General features: G+C 42.2%; 1 protein-coding gene across 3 annotated transcripts in view; it reads left to right on the forward strand.

Annotated features, from left to right (window-relative positions):
* The window catches only part of EVA1C (eva-1 homolog C), a 40,054-nt gene that overhangs the window by 12,730 nt on the left and 4,460 nt on the right, over positions 1-22,864 (forward strand). The window contains exons 2-5 of one of the 3 annotated variants that reach the window (XM_065676808.1): positions 2,868-3,064; positions 6,504-6,627; positions 9,646-9,798; positions 20,309-20,452. In XM_065676808.1, coding sequence (XP_065532880.1) covers positions 2,868-3,064; positions 6,504-6,627; positions 9,646-9,798; positions 20,309-20,452 — 618 coding nt within the window. The remainder of the gene's footprint in view (positions 1-2,867; positions 3,065-6,503; positions 6,628-9,645; positions 9,799-20,308; positions 20,453-22,864) is intronic. The other 2 variants (XM_065676809.1, XM_065676810.1) reach the window with 2 other exon arrangements.

Genomic DNA, 22,864 nt, shown 5'->3' on the forward strand with positions numbered 1-22,864 from the left:
ATACACAGGGATTTTAATAACAGCAGTAACTTGAAATGCTGCTTGGAAGGCCAGAGAGGACAATATCTTATTTTCCCCAGTCCACCCAGTGCTATTTTTACAAGTGAACCATATCACTTGTACAGAATCAGAACAAAATTTTTATAAAGGCATTTTTTAAAGTATTGAATAGTTGCATTTGTTGGAGAAAGGTGCTTAGATACTGGATTAGGAATTTGCAGGATCAAAGTAGCAGTTAAGATGCCAGGGAACTCATCCAAATCACAACATAGCTGATATTCTTTAGGGAATACTGGGCTGTTTTGTATACAGCACTCTTGGCTCCAAGTAACTTAAAACCTGAAGAATTGAAATGATTACAAATATCGGGCTAAATCTTCCAAGGTGTTGAGTGCCCTCAACTCATGTTGGGCTGAATACTCTTTTACACTGTGCCCCTTTATGCTGTGATGTCAATGTCAAAGGCATTCAGCAGCAGTAAGTGCCACTGGAGGCCCCTTTACAGTATCAGACTGTAGGAAAGTCGCTTGGGTGCAATTGGGCATTCAGCCCATTTTCCTGACAACACTCAGCACGTCTGAGGCGCAGGCCGACAGAGGAGTGGCTCTGGCAGGAAAACTCAATTATTTGTGGTCTCAGTTACACAGACAACCTAGGGGATGGATTTGGTTTGGGGTTTTTTGGTGGTGGTGGTTTGTCTTCTTTTCCTATTATTTTATTCAACCTGTGAGAAGCTGTAGGGATTCCTGCTGGTCTGGTGCCTTGAGATCTAGACTGCAAATACAGGGCATGAAATTCACTCCATAACCTGATTTTAGTGCCAGTGCTCAGGCTGAGTTCAATGAGCTGAGGGACTCAGCTTCATCTCTGCTACACTGGAAGATGCATCTGGCTGACTCCTGTCCTCTCTTGAGTTCTAGATGAGGAGCAGCAACGACACTAGAAGAGCAGGTTTTCCCTTTCTGCAGACCCAGTAACTGATAGAGGAGCTGAATTCCCTATCCACCTGCGTAGCTGAAGCTTGAAATTATGCCAGACAACTGGAATACTTTATTTTCATATCATTCACATGAATATTCAAATGTCCACTTGAAAACCTTTTTTGAAATTGCTCAGCTTTGGTGAAAGTTTTAAGAAGGGAAAAAATGTGAAAAATAAATGGCATGAGCCAGCTTTTTCAGTATTTTCTTTGAGAAACTAGTTTTTGTTTTAGTGATACAAAAAACTTGTCATTCTGGTTCTGATTCAGCCACCACAACAAGAAGATACGGCTTGGGGTTTTTTTCTCTGTTATACTAAACAGTAATAATTATGCTGTCACCACAGTGGGGTAAGGAAGGTTTCTGAGGAGAAGATACTAGCTTTTGCCTTTAATTAGACCAATTATATGTTTGGAAAGGAGGCAAAGATAGAAAAATTATAATTCTTAACATTAAAAAGCTATGTATGTAATCATGGTGTCAGTGTTAAACCTACAAATCGTGTATCAATCTGTGGAAGCTCTTAGTGCTTTCTCCTTACTTAATGTGTTTGGTTTAGAGAACTTTGGGGTTTTTGATGTAAGTGTAGATCAACTTGGTGTTCTAGAAGTAGGGAACTGATTTTAGGGAGAATTACACAGAATTTAATACGTGTATAAGAATAAGGAAACTACGCAAATATGGTTATTGTATGCACATTAATAAAAAGTTTGGCTAATAGTGGAAGAATTACAAAACAGGTTTGCTTTGATAGTAGTATATTAAGTTGCCATAAAACTCATGGGAAAAAAATGTGGATTTGAGTCTGATTTCCTTGTGTTTATGGATGAGGAAGGATATTGCTTCATTTGTAGGGGGGTATTTTGTATCCTTTCACTCTCCTGTCCCTCACACCTCTTCTTCCCCTTCACGCACAAACATTTCTGCTTAAAGACAGATTTCAATCAAGCGTGACAGAATGGTGGCAATATCAAAGCTTCGTAAGTATAGGTGAGGAAATTCTTTGAATTAAATTACCCCAATAGTTTTCCATCACAGTGCCAATTTGTAATGGTCAAAGGCAGCAGCCTGCATGTTCCCATTGAAGTATTCTGCGGAGCAGAGAGAAGGGCAGTAGAAGGTTAAATTTATAAACATTTGTGCTGATAACAGAAATCTTGGTTAGAGACAATACAAATGAGATAAAAATCAGGAAAACAGCTGTCATTAGCTCTGCTACTCATGGACTTCCTAGAAGATGCAAACGGATGGTACAGCTGCATACAGACCCTACCTCTCCCTCTCCTGGTAACATCAACAAACTCTCCAGCAAATACAAAATTCTGTGTCTTCTTGTTTTCTGTCCAGCACCTATGGACCACCTTTCCTCTGTTATCCTAGCATCTGATTTAGCGATACAGAGGGAATCAATCACTTTTATCACCACGTGTGTGAAACACAACTGCCTGGGAGTGCAGAAGTTCACAGCATCAGTTCAAGGCAAGGTCTAAGGGATACTTTAGCCAGCTGGAATGCAGGAGTCTAGCACACAAAACCAAGTGATAGTCTGTTTGACTTCTGCAAACATGACCTGCTATTGTTAGCAAACACGACTGGCAGAGGCCTGAGCCCATTTATTGTCTGTGTAATGACATCTCCGACACAGTGCCACTGCTGGAGTACTGGTAGGGCTGTGACTCAGTGCCACGCCACCTCTTGTTTTCCAGACCTGAACATTACTAGCATGTAAAGGTTGACCCATTCACAGAAGAACCACATAGTGTGGCAGCGGGCCATATGTATAGCCTTGACTACAATGCTCTTTCCAGAGACTGATTGTGGGTTTCTTGTTATCTCACAAGCTTGTCATTTCCTGTACTGGTTGTAACAGAGCTGAATATTTTCTAGGTTACCTAACCAAACTTCTGCAAAATCATACTGCCTATGCCTGCGATGGGGAACATTTGAGTCTGCACTGTCCTCGGCATTCAACAATAAGTGTTCAGTCAGCATTTTACGGGCAAGACTACCACATGTGTAGTACGCAGGAGACTGAAACCAGGATAACAGAACCCATAAACTGTGTGGCACCCACTTCTTTGCAGGTATCGCATGTTGTAAAGGTTTAATGCACAGAATGCTATTGACAATGTCCCTGCGGTGAGCTATGCTGGGTGAAAACGGCAAGTGTTCACAATATTGTATGAAATGGCATCGTGTCTATGTCAGTTTACCATCAGAAGTATTACAACTGAAAGGGTTTGTCTGGCCAGCAGGATGTTACCATAGGATTGTGAAAGCTTTGTAGATTGCCTTTTATTTTGATGAGCCTTGCTTTGGAAACCCCATCCTCAAAGTTCCCTAAAAGAATCAATTCCCTTCTAATCAAGGGCTGGTCACGACTGAGCAGACCAGTCTTAATCCATCACACAAGCCCTCCTTATCCCCAGGAGAGGATACAAACACTGGGAGGAGCTGGATTACAAATTGACTGAATAATATGGCATTCTTGTTGGTGTTTGGCTTGTTCCATGCCTTTTCACTTGCAGAAAAGGCACCATACAGCTAAACAGCGTATCCTAAGCACTTTTGCAGATACCTGTATTTCTGTGAATACAGTATTTGATCAGTAATATCCTATGGTTTGTTTGCTGGGCCCACTTAAGTATAGCTTAAAATGATTTATACTTCATAAATTATTACTTTCTGCTGTGGAGACTTTTGTAACAAGGCTTAGAAGGTCTAACTTACATTGCTGTCAAAAGCTGGTTTCATCATAGTGAAAATATCCAGTGTCAGGCCATTTTCAGTAAAACATTACAAAAATGAGTAGTCAGAGGAATCTGAACATACTCTGTTGGTGAAACTGTTTTAAGTGCTCTACAGAAGCTTTGATGAAGCTTGCAACTTTTGTGCTTGCAGCCAACGCATTGCTTCTTGACAATAGGGAATGTCTGTTCCCACCACTAGTGAGCTGAAGAGTTATACAGAGTGGTTTGGCAGTAATATCCTCTCTGCAGCGACAGTATTAGGGCAGTTTAGTATGTGTGGCTTGCCCATGCTGTACTGCAACTTCTAAAGACATTCCAGCCATGACCTACGGGCCATGTGAAAGTACATCTCTCCACCAAAAACAGTAGGCCAGATGCATCCTTGATGTCATTTTACTGATTACAGTGAAGTGACGCCAATGATTATTTTAGGCTTTTGAGTGCCTTTGTGAGGTCTCCATGGGCAGTTTTTTCCCTTGAATATAATAAACACAGCATGGAATAACTTCTGTATAAACTATCATGATCATTCAGGCACTGTCACTGATCAAAGGCAAGAAAGCATTTTGACAAGGACACAAATGTGAGAGGTACAAATGCTGTGCAGCATCTTAGGGATGCATCTCCTGTTCTGTCAAGGAGAAGGGATGCATCCTGTAAACTGATTTCTTAGAAAAGAGCACCAGTGATCTCATCCCTCCTCCCCTTCCCTTTGGAACTGCATCTGCAGTCTGCATAATTGGGCATGATGCTACCCTGCAGCCAGGAGGAAGCACAACAGGCATGTTTTACAGTGACCTCCTATTAGAAGAGTCCCTGCAAAGTTAGATCTGTTTCAAGATATTAACAGCCCAGTGCTATCTCATTATGAGTATCATTGTTTGCTTTTGTGGTTGCATATTTTTGCACAGCAACATGATAGAAAATGTGACTGCTGTTTGCATTAAGTAGAAGAAAATACAAACAGATGCACAGGAGATGATTCAGCTCAGGTGCAAACAGAAGGTGACTCAGTAGGGGACAGCTACTTCCACTTACTAAAGACGTAACTCAATTTCTCTGGCCTGTTCCAGAACCATCCCAATTAAGGAGCAGTTATTTGTTGGACTTGCAACTCTGTAAAAGAAGAATTAACTGATAAAATTAAGTCTGCTGTGCTTTTCCTTTCCTTTTAAACTCTTTAGAGTGCACTTAATGCTCAAAAAGTGTTGGATGCAAGTCCTCTTCTTTTACTAATGGGAACAAAAAGGCAAGAGTGTTATAAGATTGCTGCAATGTGCTGCCAGTGTGTATCATTTCTGCTAGGGAGGGATGGCTTCCAGGGATGACAGGAGAGATTCAGCCACTGCCAACTCTCTCAGCCTGGAAACATGAATGTGGCTTGTGCTATCACAGTGGTGAATTTGTGATTTGGCCTCCTGGTATGACTGAGAACACTTCTGATGAGCAAAAATTCCTGTGGATTTTATGGGAGTACCTAAAACTATCAGAGAATGGTTCTTATAGCTGCTTGTGTTAAGAGTGGGGTGACCCAGAGACAACACCCTTCTTATAACATCCTGCTGGGATTTTAAACATCAAGAATCATGGGCACAACACCACAGACTATGCAAAAAGAGTGTATAGACAGCTCCCTCTAAACTGAGTTTGGAAGGTGAATAAGAATTTTATAAGTACACTGCTACATTCAAACTGGGGTCTTTTGGGTGCTTTGGCTTGTGTGACTGTATTAAAAACTGGATGCAGATTCATATTGGGTGATGTCTTCATATTTCCTATAGCTTCAGCTCCAAAACCACCGATGAAATGGTATCACTAATGTGAGCACTAGGAATACTTGGTCCTTTTAACGGACTTGGAGAGGCCCAGTGACCCTTTGTTTTTAACACTGCTGACCTTTTAACTGTCCTCCTGTGTTGCCACTCCCAGTGAAGCAGCATAGTAAGAACCATGGTATATTGTTGGGCAAAAAAAAATACCTGGGGTAGATACGGCCTTTAACAGCATTTAAGAAATTAAAAAAGCCCAAAGCAAAACAGACTAGCAGGGTTAGGATAGAGAGGTACATCTGTGCTAGCTGATTGAACCAATTCTGAAATTTGTTGAAATGGCAAATCAAGTATGTGATAATGTGTGTAACTGCAAGAGAGGAGTGCCCCTTAAACAGGAGGTCCTACGTATAGCTATATGTAAGGGTTGTGCTTGAGTGTCAATAAGCACACTAAGTCTTAGTTAGTGATAGAACTTTGAACTCTTTCACGTGAAGATACTACAGAATGAGTGTGATCAGGTAAACCTAAGTTGATGGGGACAGAATGATTAAAAAGACATATTTTTGAGTTACCTGGACAGGGCGCTCCCATAAATGCTATCAGGAGTGAGTGCCTCAGGCAAATCGGAGGCTGGGGGCTGAGCATCTTCCCACTTGCTCAGGGCTCTGCACTGAGTCCCAAGCACCACTGAGGCTGTCGTGGCACAAGGCTGACCTGGCAGGGGCAGAGGAAAAGTGACAAACAGCAGCAGATTGGTAACATCCTGAGTTGCCCTGACCATCACTGTGATGACTGTGTTCCCAGAAATTTGGCCATGACTCAAAGTCCAGTAGAGCTGTGAACTAAATCCAATGATACAGATATTTCTTACATGTTACTAGCCAAAAAGTTGTGAAGGAATGATTTCTTTCCTGTATAGAACAAAGTACAACTAAGTATTCTCATTGCTGTATAGCTTCATACCTTGTTTTCAAGCCTATCCTTTTTGCCCATTGTTCTAGAAAGTACTGGATGAATGCCAAAACCTGAGATCCTGCCAACTCCTTGTCAATAGTCGGGTTTTTGGACCTGATCTGTGTCCAGGGACCACTAAATTCCTCCTTGTCTCCTTTAAATGCAAACCTAGTAAGTAATCCACATCAGGCGAATGTGTCTTTGTGTGTGTTTTGATGTTTGTTTTGGTTAAAATGCCACTGCACAAGGTTTTGCATAAATCCGTGTGAAGTTTTGAGACTCTTAGATTAATAGCAAATTGTTTTTTTCTACTTCACCTTAGCTCTCCATTGTGTTTACAGCTTCAGTGCGCTTGTTGCCAGCTTAATGACCAGCGTAGTTTGGCAGAGTCAGATGTCAGACATAAGGCTAGAAAGAAAAAGTATTTTGGAAATGATTTTTACAGAGAAGCAATAGTAATATTGTATTAGAAAGACAGAGCTAAACACAAAAACAGATGCTTGGGCAAAGGATCCAAATGGTGAAGAAGATACCGTAATAAGAAATAAGCAAAAATGCTTAAGGAGGTAGGACCAAAGCTTTCAAATATTCTCTGTTGCTACCTCTCATGTATAGAATAATGGCTAGAGGATGCAAATGTGTGACTAGCTTTATTACAGAATTTCATTGCAGAATAGCCTGTATTCTGTGCAGGTGGTTGATGTTAATATGTAAAGGGATAAATCCTGCCTCAAAGAGAATGCACTTTGTAAACATGAGGGAAGTGTAGGAAAGATTAAGACAATTACCATGAGGTTTCATTTATCAGTGTTTTTTAACTGTTTTTTTTATTGCTATTGCATATAAGAACAATAGCCCAGGGGCTCAGCTTTTTTGGCAGCTAAGCCCCAGTGTGGCTGAAATGGGTCCCAAAGAAAATAGTTGAATGATGATTTATGGGTAGGTCCACGAGCCAACTGAAAAATACCATCCCACATCTAAAGGAGAAAGCACAAAAGGTATGTTCTTTAATCAGAGTATTAAGATAGTTATCATAGGTGGAATAAGAACAGGGGTGGTAAGCAAACTGAAGGGCCAATTTATGCGGAGTATTGAAGTCAGAGCAGAGATACAGGAATGGAGTAGGCAAATGTTACCTTTGGCAAAGCACTGACACAAGAACTCCCAGGAAGATATACTGGGCCAATCATCAGGGGAAAAAAAAAGTCTGAAATGTAAAATTTTAATGATCTGGTGAATTATCTTAATGGTTTAATTGATTTTTTTGGTATTAAAATTACTGCATTATTAACACTAGGTGGATTTTAATTTCATAGTTGTATCTGTGTTATTAGAAATCTCTTTTTACTAATAAAAAGTAGATTGGGATCCTGTTTGTTACTTCCATTAGCTGCTTTTCCCACTGGAAATGAGATACATTGAATATATAATATTCTTTGTGATATGGATTTTTACGAAAGTCAGAGGTGTATTTAAGAGCAAGTGCTGTCTTAAGACTTGAGGAATAGTCCAGTTTCACTGCAAATTGCATGGTTTCATGTAACAGGAAATTTATATTTGTAGGTGAGATACCAATATTGTTAGGTTTGGCTGTGGGAAATATCCTTACTCAGGAAATTATTCGAGTATAACTTTATTTTACAGTCTCCTTGCCTTCAAGTGGTCACTTAAGCAGTTGAATCTCTGAATCTCTTAGTTTTTCATCTATTTAGAAATATCATTACTGTATCTCTGCAGTGGTCTCTGTTATATTCTTACCCTTACCTTATACCACTTGTGGGTTTGTTTCTGTTGCTTAGTACTTCCATAGCCTCTGCAGCAACCACAGAGCACAGCCATACAGACACAGAGCCCACTTTTAGGCTGTCAACCTTTGGGTCAGGGCCTCTGACTGATTTTCTGGGCATGATCCTCATGGGTGTACGGTATGGCAGGTGCTTCTGCAGAAGTAACAATCTGCAGCAGGTCAAATGGTTTTTAAAGTTGCATTTTTAGACCTATACTGGTGCCTGCTGATGAGCTCGAATGGAAGAAACTGGAATATTACCAAGAACATTAAGCCATTGTTTTTATCTGTTCTATTATAAATGAAACAATGATGTTTTCTTTACTGAATAGATAGGAGGGTTTTCTCTCTCCAGTTCCCCCAGCACCAACACACACACTCCACTCACAGGGATACCACTCAGTAACAATAAGGTTTCCCTTTTCTCCTGCTCAGCTCAGGAGCCTCCTTTTCCTGTTTTCACATTTTGAAGGACAAAAAAATGGAGCAGAATAAACTCTTCTCATTGGTCTTATCTGCACTAAAATGTTTGACACCATACCTAGACCAGGGAAGAATTGAGCAGTAAAAAGCTGAAACCAGAGCAGCTGATAGACCAGCAATAGAACTCCTTGGCCAGATGTCCAATTTTAACCAGTTCTCTAGGGGGGATAAGCAATGCTGTCTGGAAGATGATCTCACTGGCTTCCCACCTCTGTGCCAAGAGTGCTCCCAGTGTGCTTGTGCCAGCTGAGAAAGGGAGGGGGTGTATTTTTCTCAGGCTCCTGATTCACATTGCTTTGTCAGCAAAATGGGCCCGTGCTGGATAGTCACGCCCAGGGAAACCCACTGACCTTGGTGGAGTCAAGCAAATATAGCTGGGAGAACCGTCTGGCTCAGGATGTGTAGCCCGTCCCCGTGCCTTTGTGCCTCCCATTCTTCAGCGCTCGCTCACTGCTGTATGCAGTGGCACTGAGTGATGCCAGCCATCCCCATGATTGATGAGTGGTTGGAGGCTCTCAGCACTCAGGCGGGCATCTGAAGTAGGCATAGAAAGCAGCATTGTCCTGGGGGGAGACAAAAGGGAAGGATGAGGCTTCCTCTTCTGAGCAGCGGTGCAAAGCAAGCCAGAACATTGGGCAGGAAGAGGGGAGGCTGTTCTACTGGGAGAGATTGGCAAAAGTTAACTTTTTAATTCCATTCAAAGAGGAGCTGGAGGCTTTAGATAGTCATATGGGAGCAATTCAGCTGGAGGAAATACTCTCTTTGCTATTGGCTTTGTCTCTGATTGTGATAGTACCACCATAGATAGCATTCACAACAAAACTTGCAGAAAAGCTGTTTTCTGTCATGCTATTTGCTATTAACAGTCCAGCCAAGTAAATTGCCTCATGCTACCATATTGTTATTTGCTTCTATTTTAGCTGAATACAAAACCAAATCAGCATGTGAAAACCAGGAATTGAAACTCCACTGTCAAGAGTCCAAGTTCCTTATCATCTACTCTGCCACCTATGGCAGATGGGCACATCAGGAGAACATCTGTTTGACGGAAGTGGAGCGTGTACCCCCCTTTGGTATGTTTTTACACTGTTGATAGACCTTCTCCAAGCACGTGCAGAGAGAAGGGTGAGAGAAAAATTCAGGTGCAAGAGCAATGGCATTTAAAAGCATCAATCATTGAAATATGAGAGATTATTTCTGAAAGTCAAACCAATTACCCAATATGAGGGAGAAACATAGAGTAAGAAATACAGGAAACTAATAAACTTTCATATAGTTAATCAGTACTTAGTATAATTAACTTAAAAAACTCTAGTGCTGTTGGTTATCCTGAACTTAGTTGGTGTATACTAAATATCAACTGTTTGCCTCTCTTCTTCCTCCAGCTTCTGACAATGATTAGGCAACCTGAGTGTCATGACACCTTGTCTTTACCTTCTTCTCTGACCTCTGTTTCTGCCAGCTCTTCCTTGCCCTAAATGCAGACTGTAAGGATAGGGTGCGTAGGCCAGGGTCTATTGCTTTAGATGCTATTATATGTCCAGACTCTTAAGACTATGGCAATATACTAGAAAATTAAATGTGCCTGGGACTTCTCTCTGGCAGCAGCAGCAATGTCCTATGTACCGAACTCCTACCCTCCAAAGCAGGATGACTGCGTGCAAACTGCTTCTTGGGGCTGCTCCTTGGCCTGTGCTAGCTCCTCAGCTGAGATGGGGAGTTGCTGAGAGGATGCTGTCGGCCTGGGCCAGACAGGCACAGGGAGCAGACTTAACGAGAGTGGAGCCCTGTGTTGCAGTGCCAGAAACATGCCCTCTCACTGCTGATTACTAGTAGAGACACATCCCTTTACATCTTAATAACAATGCCACTATATTAGTAACTAATATAACAAGAGTCTATTAATGTTGCTATAATATTAGTATTACTTAGGTCAGACTGTGAACACATCCAAGCACAGGCTGTTCCCTTTTGAATAGGTAGAAGAGCCCAAACCATCATAGGTAGTTGTTTGGTCTACATCAATAACCAGTCACTGACTTCACTGTATAATCTCAGTAGTGTATGATTAATGACTTATGACTTTTTACCACTAAATATCTAAATTCGTAGTAGTATGTTGTTGTGAGGGTGCTTGATGCTTGTATGAATATGTTCAGTGGTTGACACTGGAGGTGTACATTTTCATGCCATGAAGAAGAACAGCACAAGATACGTGTGCTGTTTAAGTCCCTCAATACCACAGAAGGAAGGGCTTATATTACTGATGCCAGCCCCGTTCTGAATGTTAGTCCTAGAAAACATGTTAAAAGTGGTATCTATAAGAAGCATCTCTGAACATCAAGAAGAGATCTGTAATGATCAGTAGTCTTAAAAGCCATTTGTCTGCAAACCAGTATTTCTATTTAGTCATATAGATATTATTAAAATTTTATTGGCTGAAAGTTCTTAATCTGTTCTTAGGTAAGAATGCATTTAAAATTGCCAAAACTATGTTTCACACTGGCTATATTGCATGGTCCTTCACACAGACTTTAGCTCTGCCTAGCTGCTGTTCTGTGGAGGATGCATTTTAGCAGGTTTCTGACAGACCCATACATCTTTCATAATGGTGGTATTAGTGTATATATAATGTAAGACAGAGCAGAGATAGCTCAGTTGAACAGGGGAAGTTTAGATTGGATATAAGGAAGAAGTTCTTTGCTGTGGGGGTGGTGAGGCACTTGAATGGGTTGCCCAGGGAAGTTGTGAAAGCTCCATCCCTGGCAGTGTTCAAGGCCAGGTTGGACAGAGCCTTGGGTGAGATGGTTTAGTGTGAGGTGTCCCTGCTCATGGCAGAGGGGTTGGAACAAGATGATCTTAAGGTCCTTTTCAGACCTAACTATTCTATGGTTCTATGGTTCTATGATCAAGAAAGGCTGCTGTCATGCTCATTTCTTGCACTTCCTTCATCTCTGGAAATCACTCGCCTCTAATGTCAGCACTTAGAGTTCACAGATCAGAATGCTGGAAATCCTTCTTACTGGATAAAGTTTCCCAGTATAAACAGAGAAAGAATTTGCAACAGTAAAAACCTCTCTGTTGTGTCCCCCTGCATATGAGCTTGAGCAACACCCTGGCTGTTGCTGGTTTTGTGTTCCATAAAGTAACATAAAACCGTGTTAATTGGAGAGAGTATAAAACCTGAGGCAAACACAAGGTAGATCTGCAGAAGGTGGATCCTGGTTTAACTTTCCCATTACTTAATGAAAGTGCTTGGTCTCCTCCTGCATGGTACCTTAGCAGTGAGTATAATTTTCTAAAGCATCTATGTGGCTCGGGAGTACACATTCAGTTATCACAAAAGACTTAGTACATGGGAGCCAAATCCAATTGACACCAGATCTGTCATCTCAAGCTTAAATCTTAGTTATGTGGTTATTTAAGCACATAGAGATGTGAGCGGGTGCGTGATCAGACTTTTAAAATGCCTGTGTACCTTCCTCTCAGGAAAGCAATGAATGTCAATGTGATTTTAATGATTTGAGACAATTTAGAAAGCTTACTGAAGCTGCTTTTAACTCCTGAATCAGAGCCCATGTACTTGCGTATGTTTGCACCAAAACTTTAATCTTCTCCAACACACATCCATTGTTGTTTCTATCCATGTTTGTGCATCTGTTGAGCTCAGGGGTTTTGCTACAATGCATACTTGATACGGTCTTGCTGGGAGTACTGAGTGTTGAATTAATTGTACCTACAGAGCTTGGTGACCTCATGTGACCTCCTTCAGAGGAAAGACAGGAAAATGTAAAATTTCTTAAGTATAAAGGCTCTTCTCCATATTGGAAATAGAGTATATAAATCCACCTCTGGTATTGATGATACCTGTGTGGCCTTGTAGGATCCTGAGCCTTAGCTCAACGTGTAGCATGACTGCTTCCTCTTAGAAGTAGTTCTCTGAGCCAGTTTAATAATGTAAAGTAGATGCCATTTTCAATACGGAGAAAGAAGAGCAGTGGCACTGAGGTGTCACTCCTGCTAGGTAAAGCTTTTACAGTAAAGTTGTCCTATGGTCTGGTTATAGGAAACATACATTCAAATCCCTGTTCTGATTCAGATAAAGGGAAGATTTGAATCGGGGTAAAGATTTGAACTGCTGAGTACAAGAACATCTCTAAGCTGTGCTTTAGCTGATAAGACAGTCCCAAGGCTTACACCTAATTATATGTGTAACTTGCACCTTTCATTTCAAAATGTCTCTTGCTTTTTAAAAACAGCCAGAACCAAAAGGCTGCACTTAGAACAACTCCTCTTGCTCGATGCAGTTTGAGGGAGAGGAAGGGTTTGTCAAAGAATGTGAAATTTCCACATAAGATCACTAGAAAACTTCTTCCCTGCTTTTTTATCACGTTCACAATTGAACTTTAATGTATTTTCATGTCCCTGGTCTTGCTCTCCAACTTGTCATCAGGGCCACTCATTCTAGTGTGTTGCCCACTTCAAAGAACAGTGTGTAAAATCTTGCCTCCAGGCATTTTTAAGGATGCTTTGCCTTCAGGAAAACTTTCTTCTGCAAAGCAAGCTCCTACCATAAGTAACAGAGCTCACTGAAGCACAGGGAATTATTTCCATTAGAATATCAATGGGTCATTGCAGGAAAATAGAAAACTCCAAGCAGTGTCCTGCTTCAACAGCTGTTCAAATGGCTGGCACTGTTAAGACTGTACAGTATTTACAGAAAGTAACTTCCTTGTTTTATAAGATCATAAAAAGCTTCACAACAAAACTAAAACTTTTATGGGTGCAATTTTGTAGCAGATGGTTCTGCTACGAGAAATCTATTGTGCCCAGCATCAAAGCAGGAGACCGTAGCAGTTTGTTCCTGTGTGAGTGGTTGCCTTTTGTGAAACATTATCTCCTTTATATTTGTACTAACATGTGTATGAGGAAAGAGAAAAAGTATTAGCCAAAAGAAGTTAAAGAGTTGTGCCAGAACAGGTTACCGTAGGGAGTACAGGGAAGATTCAGGTCAACAAACACTTCTCAGATCATAAATTACTCTTGTTAATACATGAAAGTACTTGAACAAAGGCTTGGTAGTGGGTCTCCTCTAGCTGCAACTTGCAAGCTAGAATGTGAAAATATCCTTCCCAGAAATTTCACCTGGATGTGCATTGGCTGGTCAGATGTGCATTCCCTCAAGCACTAATGACTAGCAGAGCCCTGAATTACTTGTCTTCATTGCTGGAAGATAGGGTCCTTTCCAGCACAGCCCTCTCTTTCACCTGTTCCAGCTTTTGGGAGGTTGAGAGGGGAGGTGGAGAATTCAGGCTGTATCATCACATCTTGCACTGTGGCATAACATACGCTGGGGCTGGGTTCTATCCTAATCCGCTATTTCCAGTGAAATGACATTCAGCTAAGAGGAAGGGATGTTAGCAAGCCAAGAAAGAGAGATTTAAAAAACCCAAACCATGTAGGTTCATTCCAACCCAACAAGGCATCATAATTTTGATATATAACAGTATCTTGTGATACTGTGATTCCTTTTTGTGTGTGTGTATGTATCGGTACTGTGGACAATTCGAAGGGCCTACATCCCTTATTCACTAACAGTGATTGAAAAGCATATGGTTTCTTTTACTAAGAAATGTATTATTCTCCTTGTGTGAGCCAGTCTCTTGTTTAAGTGTCTTGAGAGCAGATGTGAATGAGGTAAAGGTACAAACAGCTATAGGCAGATCTGGAAATGCTTACACACTGAAGTTACTAGGTTCCTGTTAGCTATAGACTTCTAGGTGCCATAAAATACAAATCATGTAAGTTGGCCAAAATTTAAGATGGATCTAAAATGCTGGATATTGAAGTACAGACACTTCAAGGAGCACTTAGTCAATTGACAGAAACACTAAGTCCAGTCCTCTGGAAGAGGAAAGCTTGTAACTCAGAGCTGCTACAGAGGTGACCAAGTCTTTTCTAGACTACAAGTATTACTGGTTTAGGGCATGGGTTTGCCCTTCTATTCCTGAGCATTATCATGCTCAATTGTTCAAATTTGCTTCCACCACAAAAATCCTAAAGTCAACTGTCTGTGTGCAGACATGTGAAAAGTTCCTTGTCTGTGTCAGCCTGAGCAAACTGAGAAGCTTAATAGGTGTTTTGGGCCCCAAAAGGTGCTGGTAGGAGCCATTGCACACCTTGGCCCCAGCAAATCTTATCAAGACAAAGCTCCCCAAAACTAAAAAAAGTGTTCAAAGCAGTTTCAGGATGAGAAGCAATTGTTTGAAGGGAAGAAGAGAGAAGCCACTCTTCTTAGAGTCCAGTTAGCTTTCTGCTGAGATGAACAGGGACAGTCACATTTGGCTGAGCAGCTGTTTGGAGTTGCTTGAAGCACACTCAGACACACATCACTTCATCCATTAATATTGAAGGGGGCCTATAGGGATGCTGGGGAGGGTCTCTTCATCAGGGACTGCAGTGACAGGACAAGGGGTAACGGGTTAAAACTTGAACAGGGAAAGTTTAGATTGGATATAAGGAGGAAGTTCTTTACTGCAAGGGTGGTGAGGCACTGGAATGGGTTGCCCAGGGAGGTTGTGAGTGCTCCATCCCTGGCAGTGTTCAAAGCCAGGTTGGATGAAGCCTTGGGTGGGATGGTTTAGTGTGAGGTGTCCCTGCCTATGGCAGGGGGGTTGGAACTAGATGATCTTGAGGTCCTTTCCAACCCTAACTGTTCTATGATTCTATGAGTCTTTGATTTCATTTGCCACCAGTTCAGGGGTTTTGTGGTGTATAGTTCTTTCTAGCTTAGATTTTTTCACTGTTTGGACATGCAAGTCTAGAACAAGGCAAGGAACGCCTGCCTGTGTACACACAGGCCCAAATGGTGCACAAGAAAGCAGCAAGCATTTCAGCAGAGGGAGTCTTATTCCTGCTGCTGCCACCAACCACGGAGCTCCACTTGTCTCTTGTCCTTGTGTTAGTGCTGGCAGGTGGTTCCCCCACTCCATGCATATACAGGAGGGAAGGACCAAGTTTAGGTTGGGTTTTTTGGTGCAAAATACAGACTGAATTCTGAACTCAGCACCATTTGTAAATAAAGCCAAGCAATGGGCTAATCTCGTGCAGGCTTACAAGGGCCTCACAACAGGCACTGAAGTGAGAGGGAGAGAGAGGGTGCAGCTTTACAGAACGCCTTGCTGGTCTGTTCACTTGTGAGGAATGGCCTGTGCTGGCAGTAAGCAGTATTTTTAGCATATAATACTGCCATGTTTACTGGCAGTATTTGGACTTGGAATTTAAAGGTATTGGCCACACTTTTCTTAAGTGCTGCTGGTCATATTGTGTGCTTTTGCTAGAATGAGCAGTTCAAATGGCCGTTTTCTGATGCATAGGCAGGACCCTGTGTGCCATGCTCTTGCATAAATTACCATATTATTATGGTAACTTTCTTTAGGAGTCTGCAGCCTTAGCTTGCTCCAAACTCCATAGTTTCCCCTTGTCAATTCTTTTCTCCACAGCTGATATTTGGGCTCCACAAAGCACAAGCCATCCCAATTTGGTAGTGTGACATCTTTGCTTTCAGCCGATTTTAAAAGCAAGCTCCTTATTCTTTTGCGGGTAGACACAGCCCAGAAAGCATAAAGCAGTGCTAAGCCAGCAGTTTGGAATGAAAGCAAGAAGCAGCTGGGCTCCAGTACTGGAAAGACAAATTGTGGAGGGGTTTCTTTCTTGGGTGCCCTGGTCCTTCACAAGCACATTACTTTTTATGTCATGCAGGTCTACATTTGAGACACATTCCCTACCCACCATGTCTTGAGGCTTGCCCTGTGCATAGTGATGTGGGAGAAGACATCAATTAGTAGTGTTCGGAGAGTGAGACAGGACGCTGTAGCCGGAGCTTGGCACAAGATGCTCAGGCCAGCTCTGGCTGCTCCATCACCTGGAGGTCTTGTGTGGCAGAGTGGAAAGAAAGGGAGGGAAAGCTCCTCCTGTCTGAATTGAGAAAAGCTTTAAGAAACCAGAAGACAAATTGCTTCTCATTAAAGCTTGCATGATTTATAGCATGCCATTTGCATGCCAAAACGTTCCTAAACAAAACTAATTAGGGAGCTGAAAGAGCCTTTCCTCCAACAATGCTTTCTACTCTAACTGTTAAATGGCTGCAGTCAGATCTGATAGTTTATTACTGCATTAAGAACCTCTTCTTGACACCCGTATCTCCATGCTGTCCATATAAGTGTCTGTTTCAAAAGATCCACCAACAGTCTTGGTGTGTAACTGGCAACTTTGGGAGAAAGGCAGGAAGAATGGAGTGTTTTCCCAGCCACACACCACTGCCTCTTCCGCCACTGCTGGTGGATGCCACCAGCCTTCTAGCACATTGGGAACACAATAAACTGCCTTTTAAGAGGCAGTTTATTTTAAACGTGTGGTACCAATTTAGCAAGCTCCATAAACATGAATTATTTAGTTTTAGGCAGTTCTGTGAGGAGCAGGGAGTTGGACTCGATGATCCTTATGGTCCCTTTCAGCTCAAAATATTCTATAGTTCTATGTGTAGCTCAAACGTTACTTAGTCAGAAAGAAGACACATTGCATATTTATGCTCATCTCCTGATTGGTGATCTTTGGGACTGTTCAATGGGACCGTTTACTCATTTACTTAAAATGCAGCACTGACTGAATCCTCTCCTCATTCAGACACTGCAATAAAGTCTGTGACCAGAAGGAGGGTAAGTTGTTCCTAGCACGAGCTCTGCGTTGCTGGAGGTGGATTGCTATTAGAATCAAGCATTTTTGGCTGATGATAGTAGCTTGAACATCCCTTCAGCACACACTGATTCCTCTGACTTTGGTGCAGATACACTTCTGTAATGTCTGCTCGTGTGAGATTGTACAGACGAACCTGCAGATGTTGAAAAAGTGGCCTTCGGTACCAAGTACACAGAATTCCTTGGAGCTGAAATCATTGCTCAGCTGGCATCATAGCTGCAGGGAGAGCTGGTGGGGAGATAGCAAGGACACACGTGAACCAGAGAGAAAAAAACTAAACTGAATCACCAAAACTTTGACTTTGAAACTTTGACTTTGAAACTTTGACTGAATCACCAAAAGCCAAGATCTCGTTAGACCACAGGAAGCTGTTGAATGGGGGAGGGTGCTTGTTATAGGTCTTTCCAGTCAGCAACTGTGCTGTCCTGCAAAAGTAAGCCTGCCTTGATTTGCATTTACTCACCTGTGACACTAGGCAAGTCTTGGGAAGCTCTCCAGAAATTGGCCTGCCAAGAGCCCACAGGCACATGACAACTGGCTCCTCATGTAGAAGAGCCAAATCCAACGTGAAAATAGATGATAAGGAGCCATTAACTTCCACAGAAGACATGAGCAAACGTCTGCCAAAGGCAGAATGAAACATGTACTCACTGTATCACTGAATTTATAGAAAACCAGCCTCCTGTTTTTCAAGACACTGAGTAGCTCCCAGGAAATTTTGTGGAAAACATAATTCAGTTTGCCAGATTGCTGTTATGCTACAAATCCATTAAATTATGAATCATCTGATAATTCCTCCTGATATTCCTGAGTTGTTTTTGTACTTGCCAAAATAAGCTACTTGGCTGCCTAAAATGTCCACCCAAATGTATCATAACTCATCTAAAAAACTAAACTGGAGGAAAACTAAAATGGTTGAGTGAGTTAATCAGAACTATCCAATGTTTTGGGTCAGCCTTCCCTGCCTGCCTAGCAGCCTCCAGGGACACACAGGCATTAGGATTTCAGGTCTCTGAAAACACAAAGGAAGAGTTGCTCTCCCAGAAATCCACGTCCAAAGGTAACCCACGAGCCCTTTGCCAAACAAGCAAATCAGCCCAGTATCTCCCAATGGCTCCCCTCAAGTATATGGCTTACTTAGTGCAGGTGTCAGCTCCATCCCTGGCAGTGTTCAAGGCCAGGTTGGATGGAGTCTTGGGTGAGATGGTTTAGTGCGAGGTGTCCCTGCCCATGGCAGGGGGGTTGGAACAAGATGATCTTAAGGTCCTTTCCAACCCTAGCTATTCTGTGGTTCTATGATTAACTTTAAAAATCACAAATCTGCCCCATTTTCACAGGGCAGATGTCAGGCTTCTTTGTCAGGAGCTCCAGTCTCAAGCTTCCTCTTTCTTTTCAAACAGGATTGATTTGGGGAATCTTCGGAGTGTTTGTGGACATTGTTTCTCCTTCCTCTAAAGAGGCACAGATAAGCTTCAGCAGTTGGAAGATGACAAGATGCCATTCTTGTCTGAGTTTTATTACAGGAAGAAGGACTTTAAATGCCCAGAGAGATCTGTTTGCAGACCTCTAGAGTGTCTTTGCCTTGGAAGACTAGAGCGAGAAATACCTGACATCCATAGAAAGTCACAAAATGCGTGAGGTAAAGCTGACTGGAAAGCAGACAGCTTCAGCAAAATATTTTTTACTCCAGACTTGTAATTCCTGCATATTTTCTATTTAGAAACCAAAACGAAGGGGTGTTTTTCCTTTGTGGCTTGCGGTTTAGCACATGTGGGTACTGGGAGCTTAATCACATCTGGAGACATTCTTTCTTTTTTTAAAGCAATTCTTCTAAAGTTTGTCTGGTACACACTTTCCCACTCAAATAATTTCAGCTTTGCTGCAAAATGCTGCTAATCGAGTCTTCCTCTTTTCTAAATTGTGGTAGAAGGTGTCAGTCTTCATAATAAATAATAAAGAAATGAAGAAAGAAATACCAGTTCTGGGTACAGATGTTAGCAAGGCAGGTTTTTACACACAGCTCATATTTTTCAGTACCCAGGAAGAGGTTCAGCAATCTGGTCAGGGGTAGTTTAAACTGCTTTGAAAATGATGTGGGTTACCTCCTGTAATTAGGGCATGAAGGCAGTGCAGTTTAGATGCCATTGGGGTTGCTTTAGGCATGCCAACTTGGCTTGTGGTGGCAGCCTTACTAGAACAGCCTGGAATTTGGTAAGGGAGGAAGAAGCCAAATACTTCCCTGGTTAAATATTGAGCCCATTTTGACCTTTTCACCACAGTAGAAGGACTCCTACCAGCAACAGGTAGGGATTACAAATCAGAAGCTACCTTTAGTACACCAGACTTCACAGTAGCCCTGACTGTTGTGACACACAGAAATTGACCTCACCTGACTTGAACTGAAATTAGGCATCCAGCCAGATCATCTCAGTAACCCAGGAACCAAGAGAAAGACCTGCAAACAGCATTCCATCTGCCTTTATTTACACACTCATCTTGAGGTGGAATAGCTATTGGGATGTGCTTATTTTGTCAAAGTCATTGTGAAGAGAACAATAGAGGTCTTACATTTGGCACCCATTTGGAGCTTGATACGAATTTTACTGCAACCTTAGTATGCACCTGGAAGGCAGCATGAGGTACTTAGCTTGCTGCAAGTTCACATTTGTATTGCAGCTCACTTCCTTGTATTGACAAATCTTAATATTCAATTCTGAAATCCTGCTTAGGCAAACATAGTCCTGAAATCAGTAGCAGATTTGTGTCTCTACCATCACTTCTGGTAATGCCAGTGTCGTGTATTTATTGTATGCATTTTTCTTTCAGACTGTTTGTCTTACACAGCGCTGGAAGTTTTATCAAAAAGGTGTTACGGGAAACAGAGATGCAAAATCATTGTCACTAGCCAGGATTTTGGAAGTCCGTGCCTGCCTGGAGTGACAAAATACCTGAACGTCAGCTATGCATGTGGTAAGAGCAAATGCATGATCATTCTAAAGCCCTCATTCTGCTTGCAAAGCAGAACAATGCCAAATAGTGCACACATACAGAGACACACACATTCACACAGAAGCTTCTTAAATCTCCCCTTCCTTTTAACATAGGAAGTCTGTGACAAAGCCATAGCAGAACAACCAAAATATGACTATTCTATGATTCTGTGTGAACAATCCCATGGGCAGAGCTGCACCTAATGGAAACTCGGGCATCACAAGGTTTTTTTCCTGTAAAATGCAATTGACAATACAATATAAGGTATGTCTGAGATTTTGAGACATACTATCAAAATAAGAGTCTGTTCTACAGGATTCACCTACAACAGAGCCAGGAAAATTAACCTGGCATGGCCTGCCATCAGTGCAGGTAAAGCAGTCCAGCATAATTGAAGCACTGTGTACAAGGCCAGTCCTGAAATCTGATTCACGTGAGCACACCTACAGCCTTCAGTCTTGCAGAGGGATTTCCTTTCTCATAGGTGAAGTCTCATGAAAAGTAAAGGTTTGAGGTTATACATTCCTTGCAGGACTGAAGCCTACTTCAGCTCCTTCCTCACACAAGAGAGAACAGGTTTCCATATCCTTTGCCATAGACTAATGTATTTACATAAAGGGAAAGCAGAATTCCCCACATTTCTTTTTCTGAAAAGCAGAGTCCATGGGAGAGCGAAGTGTAGTATCAATAAAGGTGAGAGAAAAGTGGTTGAAGGGGTCTCAGAACTTCACTGTAGTGCCTTGTTCTGGTATTGCACATTTTTAGGAATGGCTGCACATTTCTTCTGCCTCATGCAGATTTTCTAAGGCTCTGCTTTCCTCTGGCTAGCTGTGGGGTGGAAGCGTGAGGGTCAGGGGCGATTGTCTCTCACGCACCTCTGCTTCAACCAGAGGATGTGTAAAGGCTGTTTCACCAAGTTACCACTCTGCATACTACGCACCGCTCAGAAAGGTGCCAGCCCTGCTCCTTTCTGGCTCTTTCTTGTCTGTAGAGCGTCACAGCAGTGACATGGGGACATACCAGAATCCTTTCGCTGCACCTCTAGTGAGAAGTGGTTATCTGGGACATGGTTTTGGAACACAGGAATGTAGGATTGATTACCAGATCACTGTGTACCTGAAGATCAGAGGAAAATGATCCCTGGCTGCTTCCTTGCTGGCATGGGAGATTTTCTTTTCCAGTGTCCCCGTCAGTTAGTTGTTAGGTGAGAGGCTTTGCAGTATTTCAGCTTGATATTGTTGAAGAGAGCTGGAGATCTGCCTCTGCACTTACACCTTATATTATTGTGCAGTTGCCTTCACACTGTAGTAACTTTATGTATGAGTTAATGGAATTCTCTTTACGAAGAGTAAGAGTAATGATAACTGATCACTTTCGTGCATACCTGTGTACTAGAAAACCAGTGCAAGTTTGTTTGCAGTGAGGTTATGCATTCTGTTGTTTAGTGAAGTGATTTTGCAAAAACACGTGGGTAATAAATAATGTTGTTATGTGTTGCTGGCACATTTTGAAGACTTCTTCTCCTGCCAAATCCTAGCGAGCTGTGCAATCTGAAGCATTAGCCAATGATTTGCAGGTCTAATTATTTTACAGATCATCTAGTGAACATGGGAGGAGATTGGGCATATTCCAGAATGACATTTTACATTCTTTCCCCTCACTATAAGATCCCTGCTAACCTGATGCTTCCCAAGATAAGGTAAATAGGTCTCCCCATGAAGTGACAGAGCAGCCCACATTCTCTGGGGGCTGTGCCGCATTTGGAAGTATTTCCATTATGATCAGGAATGTGAGGAAAAAAAGCCATACTCCCACCTCAGGGGCCAGCGACCATTTAGGGCTGGTGTGTCCGGCTGCAGTTTTACTTCTGCAGTGAATTCCTGCCAGTAAAAACTCCTCGGGAGCCAGGAGGTGCTGCTTTCTCGCAGTCTCAGTGCCCGCAGTGACCTGCTCGGCATCACCTCGTGTCTGCACAAAGTGAACTCTGGCTCTTGCTGAGGCAGGACTTCAGGAGCCTCTCTCAGGAGACGCAGCTTCTGATTCCCCATGTTTTATTTGCGCTCCCTGGATGCCAAAGTCCATCTGTGGGCTGCCTTTGGCAGCTTCAGTAGGTGACTGACTCCTGCTTTACAAAGTAGTGCTAGCACAAGTTGTAGTATGGATGTGATTATCTTGATAAAAATTCCTCATGCTAGTACCAGTTACTCTGTTCAGCGACCTGATGCAGCCTATCCTAGTTAAAGTCCTTGTGTCTGAAATGAAGCCATGAAAATTAATAATGCAGGCAGCCAGGAGCTTATTTTGTCCATGCCATTTTGAATTAAACATCTCCTTACAACAAATATTTGAATGGCATCTTAAATAGCTGTTCAAACCCAACGGGCAGCCATG

The sequence above is a fragment of the Lathamus discolor genome, chromosome 4 (genome assembly GCF_037157495.1).
Source record: "Lathamus discolor isolate bLatDis1 chromosome 4, bLatDis1.hap1, whole genome shotgun sequence".
Lineage (NCBI taxonomy): Eukaryota > Metazoa > Chordata > Aves > Psittaciformes > Psittacidae > Lathamus > Lathamus discolor.